The sequence below is a fragment of the Branchiostoma belcheri genome, unplaced genomic scaffold (assembly GCF_001625305.1).
Source record: "Branchiostoma belcheri isolate BF01 breed outbred unplaced genomic scaffold, Haploidv18h27 scaffold1, whole genome shotgun sequence".
Taxonomy (NCBI): domain Eukaryota; kingdom Metazoa; phylum Chordata; class Leptocardii; order Amphioxiformes; family Branchiostomatidae; genus Branchiostoma; species Branchiostoma belcheri.
This window is the reverse complement of record NW_017802379.1, coordinates 2,438,534-2,455,542: the sequence shown is the minus strand read 5'-3', so window position 1 is coordinate 2,455,542 and position 17,009 is coordinate 2,438,534. Positions and strand designations below refer to the sequence as shown.

At 43.9% G+C, this 17,009-nt stretch overlaps 3 protein-coding genes across 6 annotated transcripts; 2 read left to right on the top strand and 1 right to left on the bottom strand.

Annotated features, from left to right (window-relative positions):
* Positions 1 to 800: 800 nt before the first annotated feature.
* On the bottom strand, positions 801 to 8,282 carry LOC109465908 (vitamin K-dependent gamma-carboxylase-like). 4 transcript variants are annotated; one of them, XM_019763398.1, is made up of 7 exons: positions 5,406 to 5,624; positions 4,343 to 4,473; positions 3,919 to 4,089; positions 2,598 to 3,613; positions 2,254 to 2,396; positions 1,814 to 2,000; positions 801 to 1,381 (listed from the first exon to the last, which is right to left on the bottom strand). In XM_019763398.1, the coding sequence occupies exons 1-7, from the start codon at positions 5,465 to 5,467 to the stop codon at positions 1,115 to 1,117; spliced, it is 1,977 nt and encodes a 658-aa protein (XP_019618957.1). In that variant the 5' UTR covers positions 5,468 to 5,624; the 3' UTR covers positions 801 to 1,114. The 4 variants fall into 4 exon arrangements, with proteins under 4 accessions (XP_019618957.1, XP_019618969.1, XP_019618964.1 ...); XM_019763410.1 differs by lacking the exon at positions 5,406 to 5,624 and adding an exon at positions 8,025 to 8,282 and having other exon boundaries at positions 802 to 1,381; XM_019763405.1 differs by lacking the exon at positions 5,406 to 5,624 and adding an exon at positions 5,219 to 5,397 and having other exon boundaries at positions 802 to 1,381.
* On the top strand, positions 5,952 to 7,672 carry LOC109465948. The gene is made up of 4 exons (XM_019763440.1): positions 5,952 to 6,173; positions 6,311 to 6,404; positions 6,796 to 6,973; positions 7,212 to 7,672. The coding sequence occupies exons 2-4, from the start codon at positions 6,326 to 6,328 to the stop codon at positions 7,384 to 7,386; spliced, it is 432 nt and encodes a 143-aa protein (XP_019618999.1). The 5' UTR covers positions 5,952 to 6,173; positions 6,311 to 6,325; the 3' UTR covers positions 7,387 to 7,672.
* Positions 8,283 to 10,197: 1,915 nt separating the features above from the next.
* LOC109465939 lies at positions 10,198 to 15,969 on the top strand. Its single transcript, XM_019763429.1, has 12 exons — positions 10,198 to 10,304; positions 10,917 to 11,013; positions 11,322 to 11,399; positions 11,647 to 11,705; positions 12,086 to 12,355; positions 12,713 to 12,844; positions 13,082 to 13,198; positions 13,523 to 13,688; positions 13,886 to 14,076; positions 14,205 to 14,280; positions 14,799 to 15,001; positions 15,587 to 15,969. The coding sequence occupies exons 2-12, from the start codon at positions 10,932 to 10,934 to the stop codon at positions 15,725 to 15,727; spliced, it is 1,515 nt and encodes a 504-aa protein (XP_019618988.1). The 5' UTR covers positions 10,198 to 10,304; positions 10,917 to 10,931; the 3' UTR covers positions 15,728 to 15,969.
* The last annotated feature ends 1,040 nt before the right edge of the window (positions 15,970 to 17,009 follow it).

Below are 17,009 nucleotides of genomic sequence, written 5' to 3'. Positions count from 1 at the left end.
TTTGCGATGCATGCTGGGATACTACTGAGCTCCGATTCCAGCGAGTCACTTCCAAATATGGCAATGGTGGAATGACGTCACGACAACCTGTCGGGCGAATCTTCAAGCAGAGGTTTGGAGGAGGACTGTAGCGTTTTCTGACTATCGGGGCTTTTCTGAAATACGTGATTTTCTGTTCTGGTTGACACTGGCTGTCAGAGAAGTCCAGCGGTCAGAAAACGTAACAATCTTCCTTCCCAATATCTGCTTGAAGATGTTTATGGCGGTTTGATTGAAATCTGATAAAACACATCTGATCAAAATTAGTGTATATTAATCTCCAAGCAGATCCCTATCGGTGGCAAAAAAGACAGTATCAAATTGGCCAGACAGTATCCATTGGCCAGAGAAGCTCCATTAGCCACCGACGGGGATCAGGACAAAAAAAACGGCCATATGTAATAAAAAGGTAACGATCATTCCCCACAAACTCTGCTTGGAGACGGTTAGTATATATAACGTTTTCACCAGCTGCCATTATACACTAAAAGTGCCCCATAGAAAGCCTTTCTATGAATCACAGGCAAATAAGTTACTAGTATAAAGAGACAAGATGAAAACGCGTTTTTCATGCCTTTCTATTTAGGTGATGCGTATTAGATACATAAATACATTTAACATCATTTGCAACATCCAAGGAAAATAGATCGCAGTTTGTGTCAGTATTTTCTTGGTCAATAATCTAAGAATAGCTACTAGTATATAGACCAATGCTTCCAAATTAAGGAGATGACAACAGACAGGTTCGTTTTACTTTCTTTATTTTCACAACTTTCAATGTAAGTTACTATGTTTCAATGTGATTCGGCGCGGCATTGGGAATTTTGTTATTTACAAACAGAAAACAGACTTAAATATATTCTTCCAAGCTAGCAGTAGCTCCACATATATATATCTCTGTTCACTCTAAATCTGGTTATTTTTTTCCTCTCTTCTAAATGAGAATATAATATGACACAGTCAAAGCGATGACACGCAAACCATTTTGTTTGTGTTTTTCATGGTTTCTTTACAAAAGTGCACGTAAGTCATATGTTTGTCACTGCACATTGGTTATCTAGTGAGTGTCTATATATTACAGTTCCCAGCTATCCATGCTGGTCATCATCATGGCGTCGTGAAAGTGTCCCGGGGAGCAGTCGTGCAGGTAAGCCCAGACGGCGGCAGGGCCGTCCCCGCCCGTCCGCACCCTGTGGAAGCCCCCCGTGGCGGGGAGGGCGAACTCCGTGCCGACCGGGACGGGGGTGTGCACCTTCCTGACCTGCACCGTCACGTCTCCGCTCACCGCGAGCAGGGTGACGTTCGAGCACGGACCGCCGGCCTGGAGCGTCGTCTTGAAAACCTGGTCGTGCATCAAAGAAGGAATTAGAAGCTTTAATTAGTCCTCTGTAGATGATGGGATTTAACGGCTAGAACTCTATAAAAATTACCATTAATATATTGGCTTGTTTGTGGTGAGGAGACAGTGGGCTACTTAGGTGTAGTATACTTTGCTTTCATAGATAGATACATGTAATTCTTTATCGACGTGAAGGAACGTCCGAACATTAAGGCGAGCTTAGAGAGACGCACAGAGAATATTATTGAGAGCGAGAGAGAGAGAGACTCCTCTCGGTTATAATACAAGGCCACAGCATGGAGAGTTCCCAGTGAAAGACAGAGGGAGAGTGAGAGTGAGAGAGAGAGAGAGAGAGAGAGAGAGAGAGAGAGAGAGAGAGAGAGAGAGAGAGAACAAAGAAAGAAAGGAAGAAGTTTCTAAACCCTATACACTTACCCCACCAGGCTTGTCCATGAAGAAGGATGCCATTTTCCCGTGATCCCTCGCCTCGGCACGGATTCTGTCCATCTCGGAGAAGTCGAGGGCGGAGTCCGGAAGCTGGGGCTCCAGCCAGGCGTAGTGGAAGGCCCAGTAGTCGGTAGTGGTGAGATCAACTGATGGGTCAACCCATCGTTGGAAGGGCCTGGGGATGATAGTTAAATGTCTTAAACGTCAGAGTCGAATAGCTCTATTCAAATTAATGGCAACATTTCGAATTCATCATGCCCAATGACTTCACTTGAATCACGAACCTCTAGCAGGGTAGCATTTGTTTCTACGAGCAGCTAAAGCGGCGACTTCTGTTCGGGAGAAAGCTGTATCCAGCGCTATGCGGTAGACTGCAGTAGGGCAGGCGAAAACTCAGTCGATTTTTTGGGTAGGATCAAAGTATTCACCTGTTATTCAGTGACCTCCACATGTCCAAACGCACACTTGCAGGACTTCCCGTGGTCTGCATGTGCTCCCTGCCGAGATACTGTGCGTACTGCAGAATCATTTCTGGGTCTGTAATCATGCGCTTCATCTGCCTGGCATTGAGCTGCAAAAGGAAACATTGACAAATAAAATGAGTGTGTGTACGTCTTCTTCAAGGCTACAAACGGAGATACTCAAATCCTCATGTAATATTTATGTAAGTTAAATTTATTAAATCATCCGATATATCATATTTTTAGGCAAAAAACAACATTAGTTACATGGTAGTGTTCATCAGAAGCAAACATTTCCAAATGATCCCTACCTGGTAGCCAGTGTGCACTACTTCGGCCCCATCTTGTGGTCTTATAAGAGTGCGCAGGACGACGTCTTCTGCATTCAGCATCATTCTCCAACTGAACTGATGTCCCTCCATGGTCCAGTTGACGTCACCGGGGTACAGCCAATGGCGGAAAGGCACAAGGCATTGCGCAGTGACGTAGCAGAACAAAAGGACCAATAGCGGACGACATAGCTTTGATATTTTAGTTTTCTTTTCATCATTGCTTTTGGGATATGCAGAATAGGCAAAACTTTTCAAAATCGGTATTTTTGAAGCCGTCTCCGGTTCGATAAAAATGATATTTGTGGCCATCATTACCCAAGGAAACGTGCCGATTTTGAAGACGAAGTGATTCGTTAAATGGAACCCAAATGTGAGGAGGAACCCCATTGGTCGAAATGTCTGGCTGAGAAGCATGAAACCAATAAGAAAGTCGAAGGCAAGTCCACCTGTGCTGAAGAAGTAACCAATCACGCTAGGCACATATTCAACCGGGACGACCATTTCAGCCAATTGGCGAATAGGCTCAACCCTATAGAACCACGTTTTGCACGGTTCCCCGCGGATAACCCAATCGTAATTCATTTTGGCGATGCTCCCATAAAAATAGCAGACAAATATCTGGAATCGAAAGATGTATAGATGCCACGCAGGAACAGTCCTTTCATTTTTCTTTCCTCTCCAACGAGCAATGAGGTGATCTAACGAAAAACTTGTGTGGCAGTCCGTTATAAGAAACAAGAAGGAGACGAGAACGTACAGATAGTAGTGGTTGTTGTAGCGAGCCTTTTCCATGAGATTTATGTAAGTAAAAAGAAAGAGAAACGACAGGGAGGCCAAACGATACAAAAAACCAATGGACAAGAGGCCAGCAGAAACTGCGCATGCCCAGAAGATTAACCAAGTGACGTCGACAGGTGGCTTCCAGACGTTCATGGCGAAGTAGTAGTGAAAGTTTGTCTCAGGGAAAAAGTCCTGGAAGTTCGCTTCGATCACATCTGAAAAGGGAAAAATTAGATGTTGGACAATATCTTATCACATTGCCCTCGAATATTGCAAAGCATAAATTGAACATCGTCTTTGACGTAAGGATATTGATGCTGATTAAGCCCTGCGTCGTTGTTTTTTCATTACCGATCTAGTTGAACACAAAATGTTCTGGCCATCTTTTAACCGTAGATAAATACTATATACATGGAAACATTACGCAAAAAATTTGTTCTGGCACTTTCAAACATCTTAGCTGACCATATCATATACTCTGTATCAACTGACTACAATTACAAGACTTGCTGAAATTTACCTTGAGTGAGCACTGCTCTGACAATGTGTACCACCATAGCGGCTCCGAACAGAAACCTGAAGACTGCAAGAGTCAAAGGGTCAACCGGCTTGGTGAGCATCGCCATCCAGCCTGCACTTCCATCGCTACTCGACTGGCGTCGCTTCACAGCGTCGGGGGCTACCTTTCCACCTTACGAAAAGAATGCATGCAAGGCACGAAAGTAAATATCTGTTTCTCGCTCCTAACGTACACGGAAATATGTCGTGTTAATCTTAGCATCTATCGGTTTTGTTTGAATATTCAAGGATTTGGGGCTTAGATGGCTATTTAACATAAACAAATGCTGACTATGTAAATCAGGTCTTGATTTGCATAATCAATGTAAGCGCATTTATAATTCCGTTGCGTTTCACGATAGGAATCTCACTACAAAACAGCTCACCTTGTTCCTTGACTGCTCCGTTTGTTGTCTTTTCGTCCCTCTCGGCGGTAGAGATGTCTAGGGAAGGATTTGTGGCATGACGGTGCCTGACTGAGGATTCTTGTTGGTCCATTCTGACGTCAGATGTTTCTCTAGATAGAGAAAAGAAAACAAAACTGTAACGTACCATTTATAAAATACAATATCAACATTCTTTGTCAAAAAAAATACAATGCAGTCAACGATCCTGACTAGCACTAGTATTTTCAAACGACATTGCACTGTAACGTTAATAGCACTGTGAGGTAAGTAAGCAGAGACCCATGACAATTCTCGAGAACTCAGTTGTGTAATGTTTGCCCACGTACTAGGCACACATCAAGTGAGTTCAAACACCATAAAACATACACACACGTTAACACTGTCAACAAATGTTTCACACAACACCGTTTCTAGTGATTCTCAAGTTGTTGTCAGTTGAGTCAATTCATCCGCCATGTTTTTCACATGTATAACCTGTTCAACCGTTTGTCCCTAAATGTTGTAAATGGTTCCCGCTGGTTTTATGCCCGTGGCTATCACGATCACGGTGACCTCTCAACCGCCAGAATCACACGGTGAACAATGAATAGTACAGATTTTCTGTCAGGACTCAGCAATGCACTCTCTGTACCCACCTTGAACGCCTCAGTTAAGCAGCCTCAAGGACCGTGTCAATTAAGTTCCCACGAACGTAAATGAATTTACGCTAGTTATCGGTTAGTCACTCCATGCAACAGCACCTTGTTGACAAAACTACAGCAAAGGAAATTTATAGTTTGAGGTATCGACGTGTGGCCACACAACCTTACTGTGATAAAAGCACGAAGTATCTTACCGTGCAGTACCTAGACTTACCGTGCAGTACCTAGAAGGTGTCACTTGAACCGGGAAGTTGACTTGTACACGACTGACTGAAACAACGCTGCTCGGCCAGGCTGTTGTTTTGGAACATTGCCAAATCCTATGCAAATATGACCCCTCTGTATAGTAGTACGCCACAACTTGGAAAGAGCTCAGTGTAGACGCGACAACATACATGTACCTGTGGACTTTGTGTTCTCTTTCTGTGGACTCAGCTACAAATACGTTCCCCATGTTTAGCATATGTTGACGTTTTTCTAGTATACTACTTCCGGTGTACTTCGCATTAAAGATGCAGACCTCGGGAGGTACACCTTTAACCAAGTGCCTTCTAAGAAGGCGTCAGACAGAAAGATGTTGGATCGACGCCTACTGGTAGAGCGTATACTTATTTATGAAGATTTGCCACATCTGAGAAAGGATAACAGGTAACTATCATCTCTTCAAAGATGTCAAACCTGAGACCAAACTGTAAGGTTTGATCCACTCACACCGGGAAGAACCCCTTCTTTTTTCTATAAGTGTGGTGGGTTCTTTAACGTGCATGGGGCGTGGCTCTCCCAAACACGGGACCTCCATTTAACGTCCTATCCGAGGGACGTCCGTAACCAAAGCTATAGCTAGGTACCCATTTACACCTGAGAAAAGTCGTGTAAAGTGCCTTTCCCAATGGCACAAGAGCGGTGGCGTCGGGCAGGATTCAGTGACCTGGGACCTCTTGGGTATGAGCCAAACACTATACTCTACCCTACGTATACTGAGAAAACGTCCTCCGAAAACTACTAAGGAAACGACGGTCCTACGACAACTATTGAGGAAACAACGATATTTAAACGCACAGAGACACGAGGTAATGATCACATTCAGTAAACGGTGGTCACAAGTTACTGGTCTCTGACAGTCAGTTTTTTTGTCAAAAAAACTCCTCGAGTCCTTCTATCGCGCGACGGTAAGCTTGTTTGTGAGCAAACCGCACATGGCTCTTCACTGTAATCATGTGTATTTTTGCTTTATCTCATTGATCTTTTGATAACCAAGTCAACAAGATTCAAACACATGTCAATTATATTTGACTACTCACTACAGTTACGAGATTGGTGCATGATGGCTGTTTTGGGGGTTACCGTGATACTGTTCCTGGTGGCGCTGTGTCAGGGCTCACCAACCGAAGTACGACAAGGTAAGACTGTGTCTCCTTGATTGAAATATCCTAACGTGATATTATCCATGCTTTCTTTGAGGTGAGATAAACTCCCCCAGCGGCTTCCTTTCAAACTGCAGTCCCATGCGATTCGGAATACTTTACAATAATTAATCTTCATGCTAACTAATTTGCGTACATTCTATTAGCCTCCTACAGACTTCTGATGCGGTGGCGTTAATTTTTTTCGGGGAGCGACGGTTTTGTCACCGGTCGAGGGACTTTTGCCGGGGAGAGACGGTGGTGCGCGGAAACCGTCCCTCTCCGGCAAAGTCCCTCGGCGGCAAAACCGTCGCTCCCCGAAAAAAACCTAACGCCGCCGCATCAGAAATCTGCGAAGAGGCTAACATTCAACTTCCTTCTCGATCAGGCACGGCGTACTACAACTTCTACGACGAGCTGGCGCAGAGCATTTGTACGGCGGCGGCCGAGGGACCTTCGTTCGTCTTCGCCATCCGTCGGACCTGCGGAGCCGACGTTCCGACTTGTGACGACATCTGCACTTCCCAAAGAGACGCCATGCGAGCAACTGTCCATAACCAAGGAAGGTTTGTATATGATTTTACCATTACTGTTGCAATGCAGCATTGCTTTATGGCATAGAACTTCGAAGGGCCAGCCAAAAATCGAGCTCAACTCTAGCCTGGGCGTCAGACCCATAGCCCCCGTAGCGGTAATTTAGATAGGCGGGCGAAGGGCTCTTGGCTCCCGAAGGAAAACGGCTAACGGCCCGATACTATCCTGGCACCCAGGGTAAAACCAACCGATACTCTTTCTTTTCCGCAGCACTTCAGCTTGTTTCGATGCCCTCCATGTGTACCAGAATCGGCCGGTCCTCCAGCCCAACCCCGGAGTCCAGACGGATGCTGGCGAAGTCGGCCTCGCCACCTACCGCTACTTCAGCGCCGGCTGTTCAGCTAACTACTGCGGTCCGAACTACTGTTGCTGTCTAGTTCGCTAGGAGACACCGAGTTACCTTACATACCTGTTTTAGTTGGAGTCAACTCAAACTACTATACGTTTTCTCTTCAGACTGTAGTGTATATTAATCACATTATATGCACATTTCAAGCGAGTTTTAGTATGTTGTAGCTTGTAGGTAATGTGGTTTGTTAAATGTTTATCACAAGCAGTAGTGTTAACGTAAGCTGTTCATGAATGTACAATTGATGTATATTGAATAATATTATTGATATCATTAATATTATCATATTATTTATATCATTGAATAAACTATATGACGTATATTCTCATGTGCTCTACTCTCTTTTTTGGGTAGCAAGGTAACTCCATAAACCCAGAAATCCTCACAACCTGACTACATCCCCACAATAGCATACATTTAAAGTAAAAGTAAGTTGACCAAGTGCGTTAAAACTACTTGATGACTTAGCTAGCACAGCAAAAAATGTTTACCCGTGTTGCTAAATTGCTATAGATAATGCTGAAAAGTGCAGAAATGAAAATAATACAGGCACACCTGCAGGAATTCATGTACGTCGCGATATACTATACTGTACTACAAGCCCAGTAAAAAGCCTAGGGCGCGAACTATTGCAAGCTTGTTTCCAATAGTGAGAGTCAGTAAAAATGGCTTACCGCGGTTCAATCTCCTCAAATCGTCACCGCAGATATTTCACCAGGAGGTGTTCACAAATTGGAAACACCGCTGTACCAGGTCACTGCTATGCGTTCAGACTGTGTTGGACACCGCCACTGGCAGCAAGTCCAAGGATACAAGCGTACACATTAACTTAGAAAGATTAGGCTTTGTATCCTTTGTAAGCTTCCTCAGTTGCAAGGTACACGTTTAACTGATCAATATTGTCAGATACTTCCGGCCCGCTTCAGCAGCACATTGTACTATAATCACGGAAGAAGTCAACTTTGACCCAGTGTCTTCTCAGAAGGCGTCAGACGGGTTTTCCGTAAACAAACCCTCGAGCTCCTTGGCTTCACATGTGGTTCGTCTTGTAGGTCGTAGGTCGTTGACCTAAAGGGGTTGTTCATTTTCGCCAAGCTTTACGAGTGGCTGTGCATGTGCCATTTGACACTGCCCTTATCACCTGTGCCTGAGTCAATTTTGTATAATTTTCTTTAATCACGTTATGATTTTCCATAGTTTTGGGGCCATCTTGTCATAAATATACCAGAAAATAAACTTCCTGTTTGTTATGTGGGGACTACGTAGATTACAGGCGGAATTCCCTGTCGTCATCCTGTTTTCTATGTGTCCGCTTGTGCGCAAATATAAAGTCGTTTCGTTTTCGAAGTAGTTAGTCATCTTAGGGATGCAACTTTCACATATGACCTGCTCATGCGAAGTCCGTACCAGACTTCTTTGCCGTGCAGAAGAAATGCATATGGTAGAATTGGCCAAAAATAATTTGTCAAAGGAGTTAGCCGGCTATTTTTTAGTACATTTTGTACCACAGTTGTCGTGTAACTCCATGACCAGCTAACGCCCCTGGCGAATTATTCCTCATTTGGCAATATTAGACTATTTTAGCAAGCAAATGTCCCGGGTTCGATACTCACCCTGGCCCGACGTTTGCGCCCTTGAGAAAGGCACTTTACACGACTTCCCCACCTGTACGGTGGAGTGACGCCCACCGAGCTTCTTAATCTGTCTGTGTGCCAAACTAACACACTACGGATTTTGGTGCGCCAATGTGTCAACATCAGCACATTTGCCAGATCTAGAGCCGTTACATTTTTTTAGCAAGCAAAGGAGTCTGACTATTCCATATATACTTTCCCGCTCATCTGTACTCGATGTTCCGTTTCTAAGAAAGAAGAAGGGTGCTAAAATCGAGGACACAACCCCAAGATACGTGAGATAACTGAAGAAAGCGCGTCTGGAGAACTGAGAAGGAAGTATCTACTGAGAAGCTACTGAGAAGTATAACTGAGAAGGAAGGAAGCAATCCTCTCCAATTTCACTGGACTGTAAGGTCGTAACCTTACGTCACAGGCGTAGGAATCTCATGTGGAGTTGTGACCTCCTAATAGCAAGGTCAGTGACTCAGGCCTTTCCAAGAACGTTAACTATGCCCTCTTGTCTATTTCCTCTTTCTTACTTCTCCAAAACCACATATTCATCTATTTTCTATCCGTTACAGTTTATAGACCAACATGGAAACACTAACTGTCGCTAGCGCTTTACAACACAGTACGGTTAAGATTTCCTCATGATCATGAAAGAGATTTACATGTACGCAGGGCTGAGTGCCAAACACGAGATACTCGGAGCTGTACATATTCCATTCAGCAAATGATTTCATATTTAGGTATACCCATGCAATCGTATCTTCCGATGAAGACGCGTGTCCAGCAGATTCTGTACTATATAACATATACTGACAGCTTCAGATGTATTTAAGCTTCATATTGAATACTAGTAATACACTGCGTTTAGCCATTTGACTTGGGCAGGTATTATGCAATAAAGATCCTTCATTCATTCATTCTTTGTGTTTTCAATTTCCCTGAATAAGATTTTGTTTTAGAACTAGGCTTGAATCACAGTCAGCAAAATCTAATCCATCCAGCGACGTTTTATATACAAATATCCTGTCCACTACCTGGGACTTTCAGTCAGCAAATGTTTGCGGCAAGTCAGCAAATATCTGCGACAACATCTGGGGTGTTAGCGCCACGCCCCCATCATCATGCACCTGCTGAAATCAGCAGCCGACTTCCGCTGCCAGCCTGGGAACGAGTCGCGCCTGCTAAGGGCTTCCTGGTTACTGAGAAATCGTCACTACGGTTTCATGCAAATTGTGGTGCATAAAAAGACTGGAAGACGAAGGAACATTCAGAAAACGGCAGGTCTTTGACTGCAGTAGCGGAACAACATTTGAGCTCCTATATCAAGAGGTAAGTTTGTTCTTCATTCAGCATTCGTATATTCCGTGATCAGTTACGTTCTTTTTTTTGTCTTCATGATTGTTTTCTTGGTTGCGAAGTATATGCTTTCATTTCTATACGATTGATCTCCAAGTAGATGAATCAGCCCAGGTTATATTTTTCGTCGTTTGCGACTTTTCGTATGTGTCTGTCTACCTCTAGCGGTGTGCGCTTGGCACCTCGGGGCCGCCCTAGCCTCCTTCGCAGACTTCTGATGCGGTAGCATTGATGATGATCGTTGATTTTTTTGCGGGGAGTGATGGTTTTGCCGCCGAGGGACTTTGCCGAGGGTCTCTCCCCGGCTCCTTGCCCAGGCAAAGTCCCTACGCGGCAAAACCGTCGCTCCCCGCAAATAAAGAAGTCTGCGAAGGCACAGGAGGCTTGGGCGGCCCCAATCCTTGCTAGTAGGTAGGAACCACTGCAAACGGGAACAATTAACAGGTTCACTACTACAAAAACGAATTTAATGTTTCAAAACCCGCGAAAAACTGAAACTAAACTGACGTCGTACATCTGCTTGTAAATTATCTAGATCTATTACATGTACTGTGTCAATCATAAGTTACGTTTGGCTTAATTTAGGCCAGTTGAAGCAGCATGGTCGTTTGCGGGTGTGCAGTTGTGTCCGTACTTCTGGTGGCCTTGTGCCAGGGTGCACCAACCGACGTCGCACAAAAAGGTAAGCTTCTGTTTCCTTCATTTTCTGTGTGTGTGTGTGTGTGTGTGTGTGTGTGTGTGTGTGTGTGTGTGTGTGTGTGTGTGTGTCTCTGTGTGTGTGTGTGTGTGTATGTGCGTGTGTGTATGTATGTGTGTGTGTGTGTCTTTATGAACAGCATTATATTCGAAAAGTTGTGAATGGATCTTTTATGATATTTGATAAGTAACGTTGGATTAAAAAAACGAGACGAGTATGGCCCCTACTGGCTATCTCTGGTACTGCAGCAGAAACCCGACTTTGACATGCCGGTTCCTATGATTACTTTTCAGAAACTCCAGATGATATTTTCAAGTTCCGTCCTGGTGCGTTAGAGATGTACGACAGCGGGAAAGGGAACATCTACGACTGTAAGTACTGTAGTACGAACTCTACATTTGCAATCACTTCAAGAATCATAATCATGCATGTGATGAATTATCACACTGCGTCAAACTGATCAGACAATGTTGTACTTTGGTATTATAAGCACTTTAGCTTGCCACCTGCGCATTTACAAAACTCCAAACGTAATCAGTTTTATTAAAAGGATTACAGAAATTAATGAAAAGTAATTTCTGGATTCAGCTCACATACGCCCCTTCCTATCCAACACAGATATGGACATCATGCTGGCACCAGAAGTCGACTCAGAGACAATGCCCAACTCAACTAAAGTAAGTATCTCTCACGAACTGCATTATGAACAAAATTATTTTAAAAAATCATTTAATTTGGTAGATATCTAGTCTTACAGGATGCAAAGAGGTTAACAAAGCAAGATGCAAGTTGAAGAGTTTACAACTCTATGTATCAATATATTAATTATGCTCACCGAAGGAAAACATATTGTTTTTGCTTAGAGTCTTCTTCCTCTTCTTCTTCTCCAAACAGTGACCACTGACCTGAACCAATGTTGTGTATGTTGCCATGGTAACTGGTGTTGGGTTACATCATGTTGCAATTTTATAGCAGGAGGGATTTAGACTCTTGTCTGACCATATATATGACATGATGTGTTTGAGTAATTCACCTTTAATTTTTTTCTCTCACTAAGGTCTCGGATGGAAGTGTTTCTCGCGAGAAGAGGGTGGCTATTCTCGCGACTCTGGCCGCCGTGGCGCCGATCGCCAGCGCAGTGTTCGGGGCGGGAAGTTTCATCTACGGGGTCGTCAACGGGCAACAGAGGCTGGATGAACTCAGGGAAATCAACCGGAAGTTGGACCGCCTGGACAGGAAACTTGACCAGCTGCAACAGCAGCTTGGGGACGTGCAGTTCGGCCAGCAGTGGCTGGAGGGCGCTGTTCTGTACGGCCGGGATATCCAGGTACCTTTCCTTTTCCAGTTTTGCCAGTTTTGCGTATTTTTCTTCAGACTCTAACACTTCAATTCTGCGTAGGATCTTCCAAGATATAGCACACATGATGATCTACTAATAAGGGACTTTCCTGACACAAAAATTCAACATTGTATACTTCGCTTCACTAGAGACGGAGGATGATATTAACTTTTTTGTAACTTTTGGTCCATGTCATCATTGAAGGGGTGGACTTTTCGTCGACAAAAGAGTGTTGCTGTTCTATTGAAAATTATGCCAGTCTCACCCCTCCCCCATTGTGTTGGAGTTTTAGAAGTTACTGTGCAACACAGCTACATAATGGCATCCTTTTTTGTGCACCTCCAGAGACTGAACTACTTCATCAACTTCCTTGACAACAACCTGAACCTGGGCAACAATGGGCAGCTGCTCCCCGCCAACCAGGCCCAGAACTGGGCAAACGCCGTGCTCCACTTGGGCTCTGATGGCGTCGGACAGGTAAGAACAATTTTTCCTCGAAGTCTTGTCGATATCATGACAACTTTTCCTCGGGGTTTTGAACTCATATAGCTATTACTTGTTTTCATTCACACCATGTACGAAGAATTCGTTTAAAACTATGTCAGCTATGTTGTGAAATGCCTTTATTTTTCATTGTAAAAATGGCTGCGAGAATACAAGTAATGCCTGAGAAAACTTGAATCATGGCATATTCATTTCTCCGATGTGGTTTAGGCACTCCTCAACCTTCACGACATGGTGATGGGCACTTCGGGAATCTTCGGAAGAAACTCGCTCTTCGTGTTGTACGAGAGTCGCCTCGACCAGGACTCCGACGACTACTGGCCCAAGGTAAGCCAATCAATCAATCGATCGATCGATAGATCAACCAATCAATGTGTGGGGTTGTGTGGCGAAGCGGCAGAGTGCTCGACTCGGAACCAAGAGGTTCCGGGTTCGAGTCCTGACATGCCACCGATCAATCCTTGTCATCATCTATTTATTGTACAGAAATCAAACTTTGCATTCCAAGACATTTCTGGATTTCATATTTCTTTACCGTGAAATGCATTAATATAGAACTGTTGCCAGAACACCTATCCTGCAGCAATGGAATAGACTGACGACCACGTTACAGATGCACAGGATGTTACTAACGCTCTCTTCTCCTCCTAGGTCCGACAGTTCCTGGAGTTCTCGTTCTCCATCCAGACGGCCGGGTACGCCTCCTGGGCCACTGCTCTCAACCTCAAGGGACGGCGGGGTGAAGTTGCTGCTGTCGTCGCCAGGGGGCGCAACAGGCTGAATTCTCAACGACAGTTCCTCCAACGGTTTACCAAACGTAAGTTTATCTCCATTGTGCATTTCTTCCATTTAGTGCTTAGATTAGTGGCAGAGACGCGTCGCGAGTGTAAAGTTCAATCAGACGAAAATAATACACAAAGGCACATGAAAAGACTGACTGCACGCCGCCCTTAGGAGTCGTTTACATGTGCTCTCTTGCAGTGTATGAACTTAACATATCTTTTTCTGACACAGAGTGGCCGACGGGTACCTACGGTCTCCCCCGGACGAATACAGGCTGCCCCGTAGCTGCAGGCGCTAGGTGGCGCACCGGCGTCCGTAAGCATGACACCGAGGACGACGACTCCAGCAACCAATGGACATCCGGCATACATTTTGATGGTGGATTCAGAAGAAACAACATGGAACAGAAATTCTGCATGAAGGTGGGTGGAGATTACAACATTTCTAGGGAGCTTTGACAAAATATGTAACTTGTTACCTTGTTTTGAAAATCGACTAGTCTTAACTCTTAATTTCATGGTGTATAAAATATGGCGTTTTTTCTCTGCAGACTACCTCAGGAGACGGAGATGGCAACTGGCCGCGCGGGAGTTACTGTATCTTCAAGAAGGGCGGATGTCCAGGAGGTAAGTACTGTCAATACACAATCATGTACTTACAGGTTCTAACTTTCAAATAACGGCACTGAGGATGTATTGATAGGGCGAAGTCTGCCATCTCAGATTTCCGTGTGGGAAAGACTGATCGAGTTGCCTAAGATAATGCTAACCCTATGCCTAGATCCTGACATATTTATTGCCTGAAAGGGAAATTCTTTCAAAGTCATAAAAAAACACCACAATTCTATCAGAGCACAAAATCTACCACGCAAATTCGTGAACGGTACCGCATCATGTCTAAAGATGAACACGAGATGAACACGAGATGAAATGTACAACCAAAACCGGTCTGCTGCAGTACACAGGAAAGCCGCCAAGTGACCGTAACCTAAAAATTTCGTTAGCAGATCAAGTCCTCTCCACGTACCAAATTTCATAGCATCCACAGCATGTAATTGAGGTCTGTTGTTCAACAAAGGATTCCGAAAACATAAACGTCTCGCCAAAGATAACACGGCATTTACATGATGTTGTTTTTTCCTCAGGTTTCCAATCAGGTGAGATCTACTGGGACGATGAAGATGACGACAACGGAAACAGTCGCAGTGGCGAGGTGCCTGACGGGAATTACAACAGGAACACCCTGATCAGATACTGCTGCCGTAACGACGGGAGCGCCAACAGACACATCTCTCTACCCAACCGCAGTCCCTTCTACCTCTTCCGCTACAGACAGGGCTGCCAGAAGGTGAGGATTATGATAACGATGTTGATAATAGCTTTGATTTGATTTCGATTTATTGAAATTGCAACAGTGCAACACATGGGCAGCTGTTGCCGGTGTTGTGTCCCACACATAGAAACAAATACAGGACAGACAATACTCATTTTCACTGAGAAAGTCGTGTAAAGTGCCTTTCCCAACGGCACAAGATCGGTGGCATGTCAGGACTTGAACCCGGGACCTCTTGGTTACGAGTAATAGCTTTATGGATCAACAATTGCATATTGATACAGCATATGTGATAATGTCAACTTGTATATAGGTTCAAGGAAACAAATCTTCTGTACAAAAGACGGGCATATATAATGACTAGTATAGCATGAGATCATATACTTGTTACAGTTTTTGGTGGAATAAGAAGATATTCTTCCATTATATTTGGGACATTCAATCAAAGATGATACTCATCCTCTTTCAGGGCTGGGAAAATTAATTGTTTTATTTAGAAACTGAATTTCTTCAACTTAGAACAATATCCAACATACCTGACTTAGGATACTCACCGTAAAAGCTTTTGAGACTAAAACAGTACATGTATCTCGCTTACAGGTCGCTGGAATGAATGTCCGAGAGGAGTTCTTCCGTTGGGATGATGAAGATGACGATAACCAGAACCGCCGCCAGGGGGCGCATCCGTACGACGACGGCGGAACCAACAACCATAGACTTCACTACTGTTACTATTCGTAATGGTACTGAGCGACAAGCTTTACTCATTTAAATTGTTGCATACATAAATGTATCATCGTGTGTACAGTCAGTAATCTCAGATGTTTCTAAGAAGCACTAGAAAAAGCAAAATGATTGGTATTACTTTAAAATTTGTCCCTGAGTCTTACTCGTACTGAAGATCTTTTTATTTGAGATTTGTGAAGTTTTATCTCCTTTAATTTCATGGAAGAGAACGAAATAAAGAACGTTATGCGTATAAACTTTCGTTTGATCTACCTTCTTGATTTACATTCATTCACGATAAGGTTTCTAACTGTCGACCATGGAGGTAGGAGATCTCCGAATTCTTGTTCGAGTATGTTTTCTTCTATCAAGAGAGAGCAAACAATATAGAACATTTTAGTTGCTCATAAGAAAGAACTAGGAGCAGTATATTCAAGCTTTATCATTGAGGTTTTTAGTTTCAACTAATATCGGCATGTGACCAACAAATGCCAACACAGAAAAATGGTTTGTTATAAGATAGACTTGTGCTTTGAGTCCTTATTACTTATGTCGGACAGCTAAGCACAATCTTCAGCTTTAGACTCTGTCCTAGATAGCGTGCGGCCTCGGCAGGTGGTTAACTTCTGTACGTTTCCGACTCTCGTCATCACATCCGAAAGGTTGGAAATGCCTGTTAATCTTAGTATGAGCTTCGGAAACATGTCGTGAGCAGAAAGGACGAATCAAAGTGCTATGGTATATGACATTGGATATCAAATCCTACTGTTATGTTGTACTAACGAAGACCTATAATCCCTGAATAGTCCAAAAACGTTACCGTCTTCTACCTAAATTGCCTGACTGAACGTAAGAGCTTCCCCCTAGTGTTGAATTCCAAAAACACCTGTTCGCATCATTGTGCTAAGCTTTATGCTGTAATCCTAGCCGACAATGTCCTATATCTTGAATCTAATCTTTGTACATTAAATAAAAAGGGTGTCTAAAAAAACTATTGTAAAAGCCAATCGCAAATGCATTACGCCAATCTACAGCATTAAACACAGCATGGAAGGAACATAGCTCGCAGGTGATGGTACTGTACGCAGAGCTCAACTCGGCAACACAGACCATGCCAGGCTCCTGTCTGAATGGTTGGCAAGTAAGTCTTTCAGCTACAGCAAACCTTCGGTGGTAGTCAGCAAGATACAAGGGTAGAACCATCTCTGTAAGAAGATCTATGAGCACGTGCGTCTTTTCAAACTCTTAAAACGATGTGCAAAACGCGGAATACCTTTGTACGGACAGCACTGGTGGT